At 41.2% G+C, this 15070-nt stretch overlaps 1 protein-coding gene across 1 annotated transcript in view; it reads right to left on the minus strand.

The window, feature by feature from the left end:
• LOC100075062 (glutamyl aminopeptidase) overlaps positions 1-15070 on the minus strand; it is a 76761-nt gene that overhangs the window by 23249 nt on the left and 38442 nt on the right. The window contains exons 8-10 of the mRNA XM_001506563.5: positions 12158-12223; positions 6141-6206; positions 5903-6054 (exon numbers count right to left, since the gene is read on the minus strand). Of these exons, the coding sequence (XP_001506613.3) occupies positions 5903-6054; positions 6141-6206; positions 12158-12223 (284 nt within the window). The remainder of the gene's footprint in view (positions 1-5902; positions 6055-6140; positions 6207-12157; positions 12224-15070) is intronic.

Raw genomic sequence — 15070 nt, forward strand, 5'->3', positions numbered from 1 at the left:
TAGTTAAAGTCTTTTTTCCACTCATACCCCCAGAAATATCTATTTATAGCCTAATGAATCTTTGTATTCTAAATGTCATGGAGAATCATGCAAAGGAATTCAAAAGCAAGGGGACTTGGAGCATTTTGACAAGTTTTGCTTAAAATATTCATTTCACCTTTTGATTTCATGGTACAAAGAGAGTTTGTTTTCATAGCATCTCTGCCAAAGGTGAAAATCAGAAAACCCTGGGGATAGTAAGGAAGTTGATTTCTGGTTGCAGTTTGGGACTTATATTTATCTGTGGTCCCAAAGAGGACTCTAAGGAGAAGGAGCTTTTATTGACCCCAAATAAGTCAGAAGTAATTGGCCAATTTCTGAGAGAGATATAATAAAGTTTAATTCTTGGTGACCCCAGGAAAAAGGTCATCTATTGGCTTTAAACAAACATTTGAAAAGATTTCTCTGATTACAACTTTAACTCTCTTTTGGGGATTTTTATCAGTGGCAATTGCCCCCCAAAAGTCTCAATCAATTGTTCTGACTCTTGGCAGACATTTTTTAAGGAAAGCCAATGAAACAAACAAAAAATCTTTAAATATGTTGACCTCATTGTGGACAGGGAAGGTGTCTACCACCTCTTCTGTATTGTACTCTCCCAAGTGCCTAGTACAGTGCTCTGCATAAAGTCAGTGTTCAAAAAATAGATTAGACTGTAAGCCCGTCAAAGGGCAGGGACTGTCTCTATCTGTTACCGATTTGTACATTCCAAGTGCTTAGTACAGTGCTCTGCACATAGTAAGCGCTCAATAAATACTATTGAATGAATGAAAAAAATACTATTGATAAAAAAATACTATTGATTGAGTTCCATGATTTTGACAGGCTGTAGTGAGATCCTGCACTGCACTGGAATGACAGAAGATGGATTTTGGACATAGAGTGTCTTAACTTCAGCTTCTTTCCCAGGCTCATTCATTCAGTCATATTTATTTAGTACTTACTGTGTGTGGAGCACTGTACTAAGTGCTGGGGAGAGCACAATACAGTAATAAGCAGACACATTCCCTGTCCACAGTGAGCTTACTGGCTCATCATAACTGTTTGTGAAATGACAGAGAAGTGGCACATCTGACTTTTGGGTATAAATAACTGGATGGTGTTGAGTTCATATTCCAAAGTTGGGAAGGAGAGAAATGATCTTTACTTCCTTGGATAGGTAGGGAGGACTGTCTTCTCAGTCTGAGCTTAAAGTGCATTCTCTATAAAGAACTATGATGGTTAGTGATTGGAGTTTAGGTTAGGTTCTGATCTGGGTGAAAATGTAACCATGATCATTTGATTTGGCTTTTAGTGTGGCCATAAAAAAGGCATTAAATGATGCCTGATAATTTAACAGAGATGAAAATAAATAAAGGGGGTGTAGCAATGACTTTCAGCAAATGTGCAGTTCATCTCATAGATCGGATAAGACAGTTTCTGAGGAAATGAAGACTTTGGGAGAGTCAAAGAAATCTAGTGTTGACTGCAAGCTCATTGTGGGCAGGGAATGTGCCTGTCAACTCTGGGGTATTGAACTCTCCCAAGAGTTTAGTACAGTGCTCTGCGCATAGCAAATACTCAACAAATGCCACTGATGGGCAGGGAACGTGTTTGCTAATTCTATTGTATTGAACTCTCCCAATAATTGTGACATCTGTTAAGAAGTTACTATGTGCTGGGCACTGTACTGAGCATTGGAGTAGATACAAGACAATCAGGTTGGACACAGTCCCTGTCTCACATAGGACTCACAGTCTTAATACTTATTTTGCCCATAGCAAGCACTCAATAAACACCATTTACTACCCATGGGCAGGGAATGTGACTGCTAATTCTGTTGTAATGTATTCTCCCAAGCATTTAGAACAGTGCTCTGCACATAGTAAGCACTCAGTGAATACCACTGATTGATTAATGATGATGAAGTGCAATAGTACAACTCTGAAATTTTATATAGGTTGAACCAGATCCTACTTTCTCCTGCCTGTCAATGACCAGAGCAATTTCTTCCTGGTAGAGCAGATGGTGGAACTTGTTGATGATGCAGCCCCAAATTGGTGAGATTTCTAAAATCTAGGATTACAAATTAATCTAAGATCTAAGATAATTCTTCACTTTGGCTCTTAGATTTCAGATTGGGATTCCTGACTTCTCATTCCAATGAAGGGGAAAAGATATGCCTCAGCTAATGTATTTTTACTCTCTGGTACCTGCAACTAGGATATGGGCATTTGTTTGATGCAATTCTCACATCCATTTGACAATCTGTCAGAATGATGCAGGCACAAGGAGAGAAAGGGTGGTTGGATTTCTCCTTCTCACTCAGGAGAGCAAATAATGAATGTCCACGGCATACAAATGGTAGTGTAATGATAATAATAATTGGGGCTCCTAGGACTTTGTGGCTTTGGGCTCTGGGGGCTCCTGGGACTCTGGCTCTTCCTAAGTGTCAAACACTGCTAAGAACTAAGGTAAACACAATCAATCATATCAGAGTCCCTGTCCTTTATGGGACTAATATTTTAAGGAGAAAAAAATATTTAATTTCATTCTATGGTTGAGGAAACCCAGGCCCATTAAGTGACTAAATTAAGTGACTTGCTAACGTAACAACAGACAAATGGTAGAGGTGGGATTAAAACCCAAGCTAATCTCGGACTCTTAGACCTGTGCTCTTTCTACTAGGTCTTGATGCTTCTCTGTGAAGCTAATTTTTTTTCTTGTGTCACATTTCTTCCAAACTGCTGCAGAAAAAAAGATTTCACCCCCAACTTAAGGACCCTCGCTTTTAAGGCAGAATGCAGCTATTTTAAGATAATCTCTGTTGAGTCACTTGTAAACTACTCTGAACAAAAAAAACCCAGCAATCTGGAGGGTGATGGGAGTATGTGAATTCACTGGGATTTCAGTTTCCACCAAAAGAAGTGAATCCAACTCTTTCAAAGAAACCAACTATTCCCCCAAAATCATTCAGAGATTGCCATAGGGGTAAAAACCTTCAAGGCACTTTGTTGCTGCTCAGGACCTGCCTTTACGACTATTATTATGATTATTATGAACTAGATTAGGACAAATTAGCCCACCGTGAATGTGGGAATCAAGATGGAGAGAACTACTTCAGTGAAGAGCCTGACACCAACTGTCAGAGCAGGAGAAAATAGGTGGTAATGCAAAAACTTGGCTTTCTAGGTTATGAGGGACCTAGCCTTTTCTATTGTACTCTACAGTAAGAAAATTGGATCAGAAAGTAGTTGTCGTTGTCATCAGAGACCTCCAGGTAAAGCAAGTATTGACTTTTTGCTAAGTGGTGACTGAAGAAGCATATGCCCTTGCATCAAACTAAAGAAAGTAAAAATATATGCTAGCAATTACAGGTGGCTATAAAAAGGAAAATGTTACCATGATTTTCTACCCTAAGCCTTGACAAAACAAGACTTGACTAAGGGATTTCTAATGAAGGAAAGATTATGTGGCAACCTCTGCTCTCAAAATTTCTTTCAGTGAATGACAAATATTGTGATAAACCTGAAGCCAAGACAAAGTTCCATAAGACCCATCCTTGTCTTCAATCAAATCTGTGAATAGGTGAGTTTGGCCAGAAGTTTTCTATGAATGTTAGGAAAGCAATGGGAAACAATGACACGAAACTTCTAAAAGTGATTTTGTTTGCAATGATGGAAAAACAGTGCTATGCTCAAATACTCTGGCAACATTAAACATTACCAATCAGCTGGAAGCGACAACTGTTAATTGCCTAAAATGCATGGTTGATGTGGGCAACAGAAATTGTTATGCTCTTTCCTGTAGGATAGATGAGCAACTATGAAATTTACTAGTATCCAAAAGGAAGCCAGGTCTCCAACCCTTTTAGGTCAGGGATTATCTAAAGGAAAGGAGAAAACAAAGAGATTTTTCCACCACTGCTTCCCTGCTATAAAAAGAACAAGAGTGAACATCTTGAACTCAAATAGTTATAGATGATGCCTGGTATAATCACGCAGGATCAGTAGCAAATTCTGCCCAAGCAGTGTGGTGGTGAGAGTCAAGAACCACAGTCCTCCACTGCTATAACTGTGGTATTTGTTAAGTGCTTACTGTGTGCAAATCACTGTGTTAACCGCTGGGGTAGATAGCAGATGATCAGGGTGGACACAGTCCCTGTCTCACATGAGGCTTGCAGAGGGGAAGGGAAAACACATATTTAATCCCCATTTTTAAGATGAGGAAACTGAACACAGAGAAGTTAAGTGACTTGCCTAAGGTCACCCAGCAGGGAAATGGCAGAATGGGGATTAGAACCCAGCTCCTCTGACTCGAATCACTCTGCTTCTCTAGGAAGCCCCATTTCCCTTCCCTCCTGCCAGGCCACAGGAGAGAAGATCCCTGCCACAGGAGAGAAGATCCCTGTTTTGGGATCAGATTCATGGCAGCAAGTTAGGGGAGATGAGGCTAGATGATGCTTTCCCTAGCCCACCCACCAATTTTAGCCAGTGACAGCACATTCTGATCATCAGAAAAGAAGTAAGGAACCACCAATGTAACGGACTGAAGTTCAAGTGGGTCAGGGATGTATATGATGGCCTGATGTATATGCCTTCTTTTAATAATGATAATAATGGCCTTTGTTAAACACTTACTATGTGCCAAGCACGTTCTATGCCCTGGGGTAGATGCCAGGTAATAGGGTTGTCACACGTGGGGCTCACAATCTTAACCCCCATTTTACAGATGAGGTAACTGAGGCACAGAGAAGCTAAGTGGCTTGCCCAAGGTCACAGCAGACAAGTGGAGGAGCCAGGATTAGAACCAATGTCCTCTGTCTCCCAAACTCTTTCCATTAAATCATGCTGCTTTTCCCTTTTTGCTGAGTTTACCACTGAACCTGTGCAGGGATTGATAAATCACTCAATCAGTATGCCAAGCAGCCCCTTCCCCAAGACTACTGACTGGAAAATACAGGTATTCCTGCTCCAACTTATTAGCTGTATTCCTGAAAACCCTCTGGTTATCAACCAGTCTGACTGTGAGAGTGGTAAATAGGAGATTAGGGGGTAATTGTTCATGTGAGCCTGTTGAGGGCAGGGATTGTCTGTATTTGTTGCTGAATTGTACTTTCCAAGAGTTTAGCACACAGTAAGTGCTCAATGAATATGATTGATTGAATGAATGAATAAATAAATAATTAAAAGAATGCACGGCTTCTGTGTAATATGGACCACTTAAGAAAGTTGGGAAGAAAACAGAGCCTTTGTTTCAAGCAGTCTGCATTGTTTAATCCTTTCTCTGACACTTCCCTAATACTTATTGTTAAGTCACTAGCACGTTATGGGCAACCATCTTGCAACGACCTAAAATCAGTTTCCGGTAAATTATGACTTTTAAGGTGGTACAGTGGGTTTGCCTTGCAAATCTCTTAAAATACTGATAATAGGATTGTCCTGCTACCCGGTTGCACTATCACTCCCCATCTTCCTTTTTGGCTACTTGTCTGTTTTGTGAGCTTGGGCAAATCACTTCACTTCTCTGGTCCTAGGTTACCTCATCTGTAAAATGGGGATCGAGACTGTAAGACCCAGGTGGGACATGGACTACGTCCAACCTGATTTGCTCATATCCACCACAGAGCTTAATAAAGTGCCTGGCACATAATAAGCACTTAACAAATACCATTGTTATTATTATTATTATTCTCCTCTGCTTCCCCTCCTAAACTGAACAACAAAATTAAAAGCTATATTTTTAGTTACATTATGGGAGTGCAGTTTCCATTTACCGTGAAATTTAAGCATGTGCAACTGTGATGCAGTCATTTCACAGATTACTATTTTGATCTCTCCATTATATGTGTACCTGTCCCCTTGCCTGTATCATAAACCCTTACTTTAAGTCAGAAGGTGGTTGCGTAGGATCTGCTTTGGGGTCTAGAAGGAAACGACTCTGTTTGATTTTGGTACTGAGTTCCACAGTAATCACAGGATATCCCATCTGCCTGGTCCAGGTGTCCATTACCTCCTTCACTGGCTTATTACCTGCCTAGGGATGAGATAGGGAAGGTTAATGAACCTCAGATATGTCAAAGTCATTTTACACATATAAAAAGCTAAAAAAAAAATGTTTACCTCTGCTAGTTCTCTCCAAAAATCATCTGTTTTTGCATTCTGGAATTTGTATTTCTTCAGGTAGTTCTAAGAGTAAGAAAGGAAGGATATTAGCAAAAATATTCAAGCTTTTCTCTTCTTTCTGCACTCTATAACCAAAAATGGGGCTCATTTTTTCATCCTAGGGCTGGAAATGCCAAACATTATAGTAGGTCCGACATTATTTTTCTCAGCAGTGATATTTCTAAAACATCAGTACGCCTTTCTGTTCAAAGAGATCTGCTTCTTTTTTGTTTATTTTATCTTGTTATGGGGAGCTGGTGGAGAGGGAGGGTGCTCCACCCTCCTAGTGGAGAGGGAGGGTGCTCTACCCTTCTATCCCCACCCTACAGCACTTGTTTTTATATGTACATATCTACAATTCCATTTATTTCTATTGATGCCTGTTTACTTGTTTTGATGTCTGTCTCCCCCCCTTCTAGACTTTAAGCCTGGTGTGGGCAGGGATTGTCTCTCTTTACTGCTGAATTGTACCTTCCAAGTGCTTAAGACAGTGCTCTGCAAATAGTAAACACTCAATAAATACAATGGAATGAATGAATGAATGAGAGAAGAGAAAAGGTCAAGGAAAAGAGGAGTTTCCTCCTTGGGCTGGCTGTACTTTAGAATTCAGAGATTTCTCTGGAAAGCAGTCTCTGGAGATTCTCTTCAAAATTGGAGGGGCTGGAAAATGTATTTTTTTCACCTATGGTACCAAAAAAAAAAAAAAAAAGAAAAGTTCTTGACCCTGAAAGAGTCTAAATCCATTAAAATAAACCCTTGGAACACAAATAACTGGAAATTTTAATGGAATTTGGAAGTGTGCGTTGTTTAATTCTAACTAAATTCTTCTTAAGGAAATTTTTGGAACTGGAATTTGATTTCCTTGGGACTCTAACCAGAGGTCCCATCTTTGAAACAAATTATCTTTACATAAAAAAAACCCAAACAAAAAAAAAATAATTTCAGGAAGGGCTTGGTGATTCTGATTATTAGAAAAGGAGCAGCATGACCTAATGGAAAGAGCACAGGGCTGAGAGTCAGAGGTTCTGGGTTCTAATCTCCGCTTGGCCAATTGCTTGCTGTGTGACCTCGGGCAAGTCACTTCAATTCTCTGTTCCTCAGTCTCTACTACGGTAAAATGGGGATTAAATACCTGTTTTCCCTCCTACTTAGACTGCGAGCTGTATGAGGGACAGGAACTGTGTCCAATCTGATTAACTTGTATGTACTCCAGGGCATAGAACAGTGTTTGACACATAGTAAATGCTTAACAAATACCAAGGAAAAATAGAGCGAGGGTTGTGTGTAAGATATGAGCCTGACACAAAGCACTAGCTTTGCAATATAAAACTGTCCTAGTAATTTTCTTGTATTAGGGAACAGTTTTTCACACATGATATAATATGTTCTCAGATTGTAAATTATTTTACTCACTATATGAATGGTAATTTTTCTTTTGTAAAGGCTTTCTTAAGGGTTTTAAGAACTAAGGCCCACTGAACGGTAGTACATTTTTTAATGGTATTTGTTAAGAGCTCACTATGTGTCAAACACTGTTCTAAACACTGGGGCGGAAACAAGTTAATTAAATTAGACACAGTTCCTGTCTTGCATGGCCTTAACAGTCTAAGTAGGTGGGAGAACAGAAGAACTGAGGCATAAACAGGGTTTGACATAGGCATAGGCCAGAAGCAGGAGTTGGGCGAGGTTGTCAGCAGTGAGATAGATGAGATCAAGGTGCGGTGAGTAGTTTGGCATTAGAGGAGAGACGTGTGCGGGCTGTGTTGTAGTAGGAAATGACCGAGATAGTGAGAAGCAGCATAACCTAGTGGAAAGGGTATGGGCCCAGAACTCAGAATAACCTGGGTTCTAATTACTGCATCGCCACTTGTCTGCTGCGTGACCTCAGCCAAGTCACCAAACTCTCTGTGCCTCAGTTACCTCATCTGTAAAAAGGGGATTAAGACTGTGAGCCCTATGTGGAACTGGGATAGTGTCCAACCTGATTACCTTGTATCTACTCAGCATTTAGAACAGTGCCTGGAACATAATAAGTGCCTAACAAATACCCCAGACCTGTGACCCAGATTGCCAGAGATGCACCAGGCCCTTCTGCAGTTGCTAGAAAGGCTGTGGACAGCCTTAGTTGCATCCCCTTTACTCTTGTCCTCTAATGTCGCAACAGATTCAACCTAAACCCTCAGCATTTGGCCTCACAGAAAGTTTGAGACAGATCGAGAAGCAGTGTGACCTAACAGAAAGACCTCAGGCCTGTGAATCGAATCCTGGCTCTGCCAGTTGCTTTGCCGTGTGACCCTGGGAAAGTCACGTCATTTCTCTGTGCCTCTTCTTCCTTATCTGTAAAATGGGGACTCAGTACTTTTTCTCTCTCTTTCTTAGATTGTGATCTCCATGTGGGACAGGGATGGTGTCTGACCTGATTATGTTATATCTATTACAGTTTTGGGGACATAGTAAGCACTTAACAAATACCACTATTAATATTATAATAAAAGTTGTCCACAGAATTGCTTTTTCACTTGCCATTAACCTATATGACTAAAAGATTCAAAAGACCTCTAGGGGAAGCTGCTTTCTTTCTTTTTGCTTCTTGCTTGCTCGAGGTTTACCTTGGCCTCATCTAGACCCCAGGTACTGCATGCACTCTGGGACATATATGAACCAGGATTGGTGTGGACTGGGATTGGTGAGATCCCAGCTTTCCAGGCTGGGCAGACATAATAATAATAATGATAGTGGTATTTGTTAAGTGCTTACTATGTGCTAGGCACTGTACTGAGCACTGGGGTGGCTACAAACAGTTTGGGTTGGACACAGTCCCTGTCCCACGTAGAGCTGACAGTCTTAATTCCCATTTTACCGATGAGGTAACTGAGGCCCAGAGAAGCGAAGTGAGTTGTCCAAGGTCAAACAGCAGGTCACACATGGCAGAGTCAGGATTAGAACTCAGGTCCTTCTGACTCCCAGGTCTGTGCTCTATCAACTAGGCCGCACTGCTTTTGTGCTTTAGACATCTTGGCTAAAAGTCTGCAGCCTTCACTCTTTATAAGGCCCAGCTTCCCAGCTTCTCCAGGCGGTACTATATCCTCACCCTTCTCCCAGGATGGGGGGGTATCTATGGGGGCCTAGGAGCAGGAGTTTGTGCTGCGATGAGATAGCCTTTGAAAAACTGATACACCCCTTCTCAGATTGTCCATAACTTTTCCTTAATTTTCTGTTTATGAGCTAAGATCTTCCTCGAAGGCCAAAAGATTTCTTGAAATTTAGGGTGAGGGCAAATCCATTCATCGCTAAAAGGTGAATTATCCAGTCTGTGGATCATTCCTTTTTTGTTTGCACCTGCTTTGCTCCTCTGCTTAGTTTGCGGTTCATTAAAACCCCCAGCAGAGGGCAACCCCAGACAGGAAGAAATAAAAATCGATTGGATCAATTTCAGATATCTGGTTCTCACATGTCACAACACACCATCATCACCCTGAACTGTCTCTGCACTTAGCAGACCGATGAGAAGACCTTCTTCCATTTTAGCTGGAGAACTTTTATTTTACCGTCACTTGGACCGAGTTTTCTCCCCTATTATCCTTTGCAGAAATTCACCTGAGGGTATTTTTCTTCTATTTCTTTGCTTTACCGCAGTTCTGAAACTCTTTTCGCCCACAAGGGTGTATGGTGAGGTGAATACATTTGACTGAATTCACGTACTTATTCTCAACTTAATATCTCCCCTTCCTTGCGTTATTTGCCATGCAGAAAGACTATCCGAGGCGGAGAAAGGTGTCAACAGATGATGCTTGTGAAGGAGAACGCTGAGAGGAGAGGAGGGGAAGGGAGATCAGAAGACTTGTTGCAGTGGAATATCTCTTCCTAGGATGGCACAAGAAGCCCCAGTGGCCTACACAACCGAGTCCCTAAAGACTTATTGCTGAATTGTACTTTCCAAGAGCTTAGTACAGTCCTTTGCACACAGTATGCGCTCAAAAAATACAATTAAATGAATGAATGAACCCTGGCACTTCATCGTGGTCAGAGAATGAGTCTGTTGTTGTACTGTTCTCTCCCGAGCACTTAGTACAGTGCTCTGCTCACAGTAAGTACTCAATCAATACGATTGAATAAATGAATGACTGAACTTGAAGATAAGAAAGCGACATGTCCATGGCCTCAGATCCAGCTGCCAAGCTCTGGGAAAGACCCAGGTTAAAAGGGGAGAGGAGGGGACAAAGAGGAGGAAGAAGAGAGGAGGAGGAGGAAAGGACTTCTAGTTCCAAGCTGGAATGAGGCCAACTTGTCGGCAGGGGAGCTGAAGGTACATGTTTGTGGAATATTCTCATAAAACAGGATTCTCAGAGAGTTGGCCTGGGGTAAACACCCTGAAGAGTGTGAAACTGCAAACCTAATGGGTAGGGTATGTATGTGCTGGGGAGAAAGAGAAAGGGAAGGGAAGAGGAGAAGAAATGACAGGAGAAGGAAGAAGTGGAGGGAGGGAGAAGAGAAGGGAGGGAGAAGGGAGAAGAGAAGGGAGGAAGAGGGGTTTGAGTTTTCTTTGATGGAGACGATTCTATTTGCTCAGTGCATTATTTCCCACATTGGAAACCCAATAGAACCAATGAGTAACGCAAACCCTTATATCCCGTTTGTTTTACCCATGGCTTAACTCAGTTTAGAGAGAGGGAGGATGCTTGGATGTCAAGAATGGACCTATTAGCAAATAGCTTTTATATGTGAGCGTTCTTGGCGTAGTGGAATGGAGCATGAGCCTGGGAATAGGAAGGACTGGGGTTCTATTTCCGGCTCTGCCACTTGTCTGCTGTGTAACCTTAGGAAAATAATAATAATAATAATAATAATAATGGTACTTGCTCCCTTTATTCATCGCCCCCTCCCAGACCCACAGCACTTATGTGCATATGTGGAATTTAGTCTGTAAACTCGATGTGGGCAGGGAATGTGTCTGTTCATTGTTATATTGTACTCTCACAAGCATTTAGTACGGTGCTCTGAACACAGTAAGTGCTCAATAAATACAATTGAATGAATGAATGAATTAATCAGTCAAACAATCAATCATTGGTATTTATTTAGTGTTTCTTATGTGCAGAGCACTGTACTGAGCACTTGGGAGAGTAGCGTGGCTCACTGGAAAGAGCACGGGCTTTGGAGTCAGAGGCCATGGGTTCGAACGCCGGCTCTGCCACTTGTCAGCTGTGTGACTTTGGGCAAGTCACTTAACTTCTCGGTGCCTCAGTTACCTCATCTGTAAAATGGGGATTAAGACTTTGAGCCCCACGTGGGATAACCTGATTCCCCTGTGTCTACCCCAGCGCTTAGAACAGTGCTCGGCACATAGTGAGAGCTTAACAAATCCCAACATTATTATTATTATTATTATAATACAACAGAGTTGACAGACACATTCCCTGCCCACAACAGTCTTACAGTCTAGATTTTCTAGAGAGTGGACACAAAGTCACAGCATAGCACCTGCTTGACTAAGAAGATGGGATTTGCTTAAATCAAGTAAGGCTCATATTGGGCCTGTCTCTCCTCCCTTCATCCCCCCCACAGTATTGCCTAGTGGAGAAGGCACAGGCTTGGGAGTCAGAAGACCTGGGTTCTAATCCCAGTTCTGCCAGTTGCCTGCTTTATGACTTTGGGCAAGACACCTCACTTCTCTATGCAAGAGTTTCCTTATCTGAAAAATGAGGATGAAACACCTGTTTTCCTTCTCTCTTAGTCTGTGAACCCCATCTGGGGCAGGGACTAGGCGTGATCCAATTTTCTTGTCTCCAACAAAGTGCCAGGCGTGTAATAGGCATTTAATAAATAGACCAATTATTATGATAATGGGGATAAAACAGAATACTTGTTTGCCCGGAGGGTTGAAGCCAGACTGGATTCCAGAATTAAGGCCAGTACAGTACTCTATAATGTGGCTCGTGGAAGCTTATTATATGCCAAGAATTTCTAACACACACCTGACATCCAATTTGAAACTTCTCTGGTGTTATCCAATCTTCAAGCATTCGGAGAATTGATGCTCCCTAGAGAGAAAGAGAAAGTGGTAAGAGGGGAGATTCAATCCATCATTTTCTGTGCTGCTTTTCTGTGGAAGAATAAGAAAGGTGTCTTGCCATAAGAACTTGGGATTTCGTTGTTTTTTTGGTTTCTGGGTACATGAAATCACACAATCCCACTAAAATTTTGGGAGAAAAAGGTTAGCTGTGAGAATCAATTAAATGTCCTTAACTGTGAATAACTTATCATATTAATTTCCTCTTGAATTTCTTGAGAAGTCAGAAGGAACTGGCAACACTTGAGAGAAAGTAGTTCGACTCCTAACTTTCAGGGATTTAGGGTTTGATCTGCTACTGTATTTCTCTAGGAGCACCAGAAGATGCTAGGAAAAGTCCTGGGAAAACGTGGAAGAGGCAGACCAGCAGCTATGTGGATAGAAACCATAACAATGAGAACAGAATAACCGTTAACAAGGTTACAGATCATGGCAGAAAGGACGATCTGGAAAAAAACAACTTTTCCAGAGAGTCTCTATGAATCGGAAACAACTCCACGGCACTTGATAATTACCAGAAGATGGCGCTTTTCTAATACAAGATAATTGTACAGATTATTAGATTTTAAGAGAACACAGTTTCCACGTTGAAACACAGAAGAGGGTAGCCCTGAGGTAAACCAGTTATGAAAACCTGTTCCCATATTATCAAGAAAATAGACAAATGCGGATAGAACGAGGAGAATTTGGGGCTATTATCCAACAGGTTCGACTTGTTAGCCAGTCAGCCTGGGTATTTCAGAAGCTTCACTTTGATCCCTTTAAATGTTTTGACCAGTCATCCCAACTATTTAAACAGATCAATCTCAACAGAGACTGCTGACTTGATTCTGGAGTTTGTTTAACCTTGGGCACAGTGTTGATGCGACTGAACTGGATTCTGCCAATCAATCAGTGATATTTACTAAGGGCTTACTGTGTCCAACCTGATTTGCTTGTATTCATCCCAGTGCCTAGTATAGTGCGTGGCATATAGTAAGAGCTTAACAAATACCACAGTTACACTTGTCTGTTGGGAGACCTTGGGCAAGTCACTTCACTTCTCTTTGCCTCAGTTCTCTCATCTGTAAAATGGGGATTAAGACTGTGAGCCCCCCCCCCCCCCCCCCCCCCCCGTGGGACAGGGACTGTATCCAACCCGATTGGCTAGCATCCACCCCAGCACTCATTATAGTGCCTGGCACATAGTAGGGGCTTAACAGATATCACGATTATTAATATTATTATGTGCAGAACACTATACTAAGTGCAGAGAAGAGTACAATACAGTAGAGGTGCATATTTGGTTTCAGTATAATAATTAACTGAACGACATCCTGGCGGCCTAAAAGAATGATTGTATCTTTAAAATGAATTAACACTTGGGGAGTAATCTAAGCTCCAGTAGACTCTGTTTCAACAGATATTAAGAGTATTTAGTGATAACAAGCTCCAAAAGACTCTGTTTCAACAAGTAGTAAGAGTATTTAGTGATAACACATTTCTAACATTTCTGTCAATAGTATTTATGGATTGCATACTGTGTGCAGAGGATTATACTAAGCACTTGAATGAGTACAATAGAGTTAGAAGATGCAATCCCTACCCTCAAGGAGTTTACACTCTAATACTTCTTAGCATTTATAGATGTATACATACACGTGTATTAGAGTATTAGAACGCAAGCTCCTTGAGTATATGGATTATATCAACAAGTACTGGATGGATACAGGCAAATTGGGTTGAACACAGTTCGTATCCTACATGGGACTCACAGTCTTAATTCCTATTTTACGGATGAGGGAACTGACGCAGAGAGAAGTGAAATGACTCACCCGAGGTCACACAGCAGCAAGTGGCCTAGCCGGGATTAGAATGATACTCATGTACATATCGATCTAGGTACCCTACTTATTTTTCTGTATTTTATTTATCTTTGCATCTTTCCATACTCTTCCTATTACCAACTATATCTTTGTTCTTCCTCTTGCTCCCATTCTTTGTAATTTATTCTTGTCTCCTCCTTTAGATGGTGGGTTATTTGAGGGCAGGGACTACAGTTTTAAAATCTACTGTACTCTCCCAAAGATACCATGTTCCGCTCTTAGTACACGCTCAATAAATACTACTGATTGATCGACTGGTCTATGGTAATGTGCTGTAAGAAGACTGCCAAAAGTAGGAAGATTGGTTTGACCAAAAGACATAGGGAACTTTTGGGAAGACAAGTGCATTTTGCGATGTCACAGGAAAAAAAAATATGGGTCTTAAAAGCTGAGTGGAAAAGTAGCAAATGCAAGACTCTATAAATTTAGAAGCCTCTAGGGCAGAGAGGTGAATTTAGCCCAGCTGCTGTTAGTATTAGTATTCATGTTAAGTAATCATAGCATTTTCAATAGGCGTAAATAAACCCCAGGGTTCAGGGTATAAACTCACTCTGGTTTTCAAAAGTATCTGCACCATGACTATACAATGTTGATAATTAATAAGCTGCCTATGTGGAGAAAATAAATAAAATAAATGAGAGTCTAACAGCTCAGTAAATACTGTAAGGAGACTTGCCAGAAGTAGAAAGATCCATTGGACTGAAAGACAAAGGGTACCCTGGATGTTGACCAAATTCTAGAAATTTTAAACGGATGGAAAAGTCCTCATCATGAACAGGCACAAAGGGAAGATAGGGCCACTTGTAAATCTCAGTGGAGATGTCACAAAAACCTATTTTCTCAGTGTGAAGGATGAAGCTGATCTGAGGCATCAGTGGTAGAACCCAGTGGTAGACTTCGGAAGACTCTAGAAGTTTCAAAGCTAAGATAACTGCAGGGGGTACCTAGTAGTT

Source organism: Ornithorhynchus anatinus, chromosome 12 (genome assembly GCF_004115215.2).
Source record: "Ornithorhynchus anatinus isolate Pmale09 chromosome 12, mOrnAna1.pri.v4, whole genome shotgun sequence".
Taxonomy (NCBI): domain Eukaryota; kingdom Metazoa; phylum Chordata; class Mammalia; order Monotremata; family Ornithorhynchidae; genus Ornithorhynchus; species Ornithorhynchus anatinus.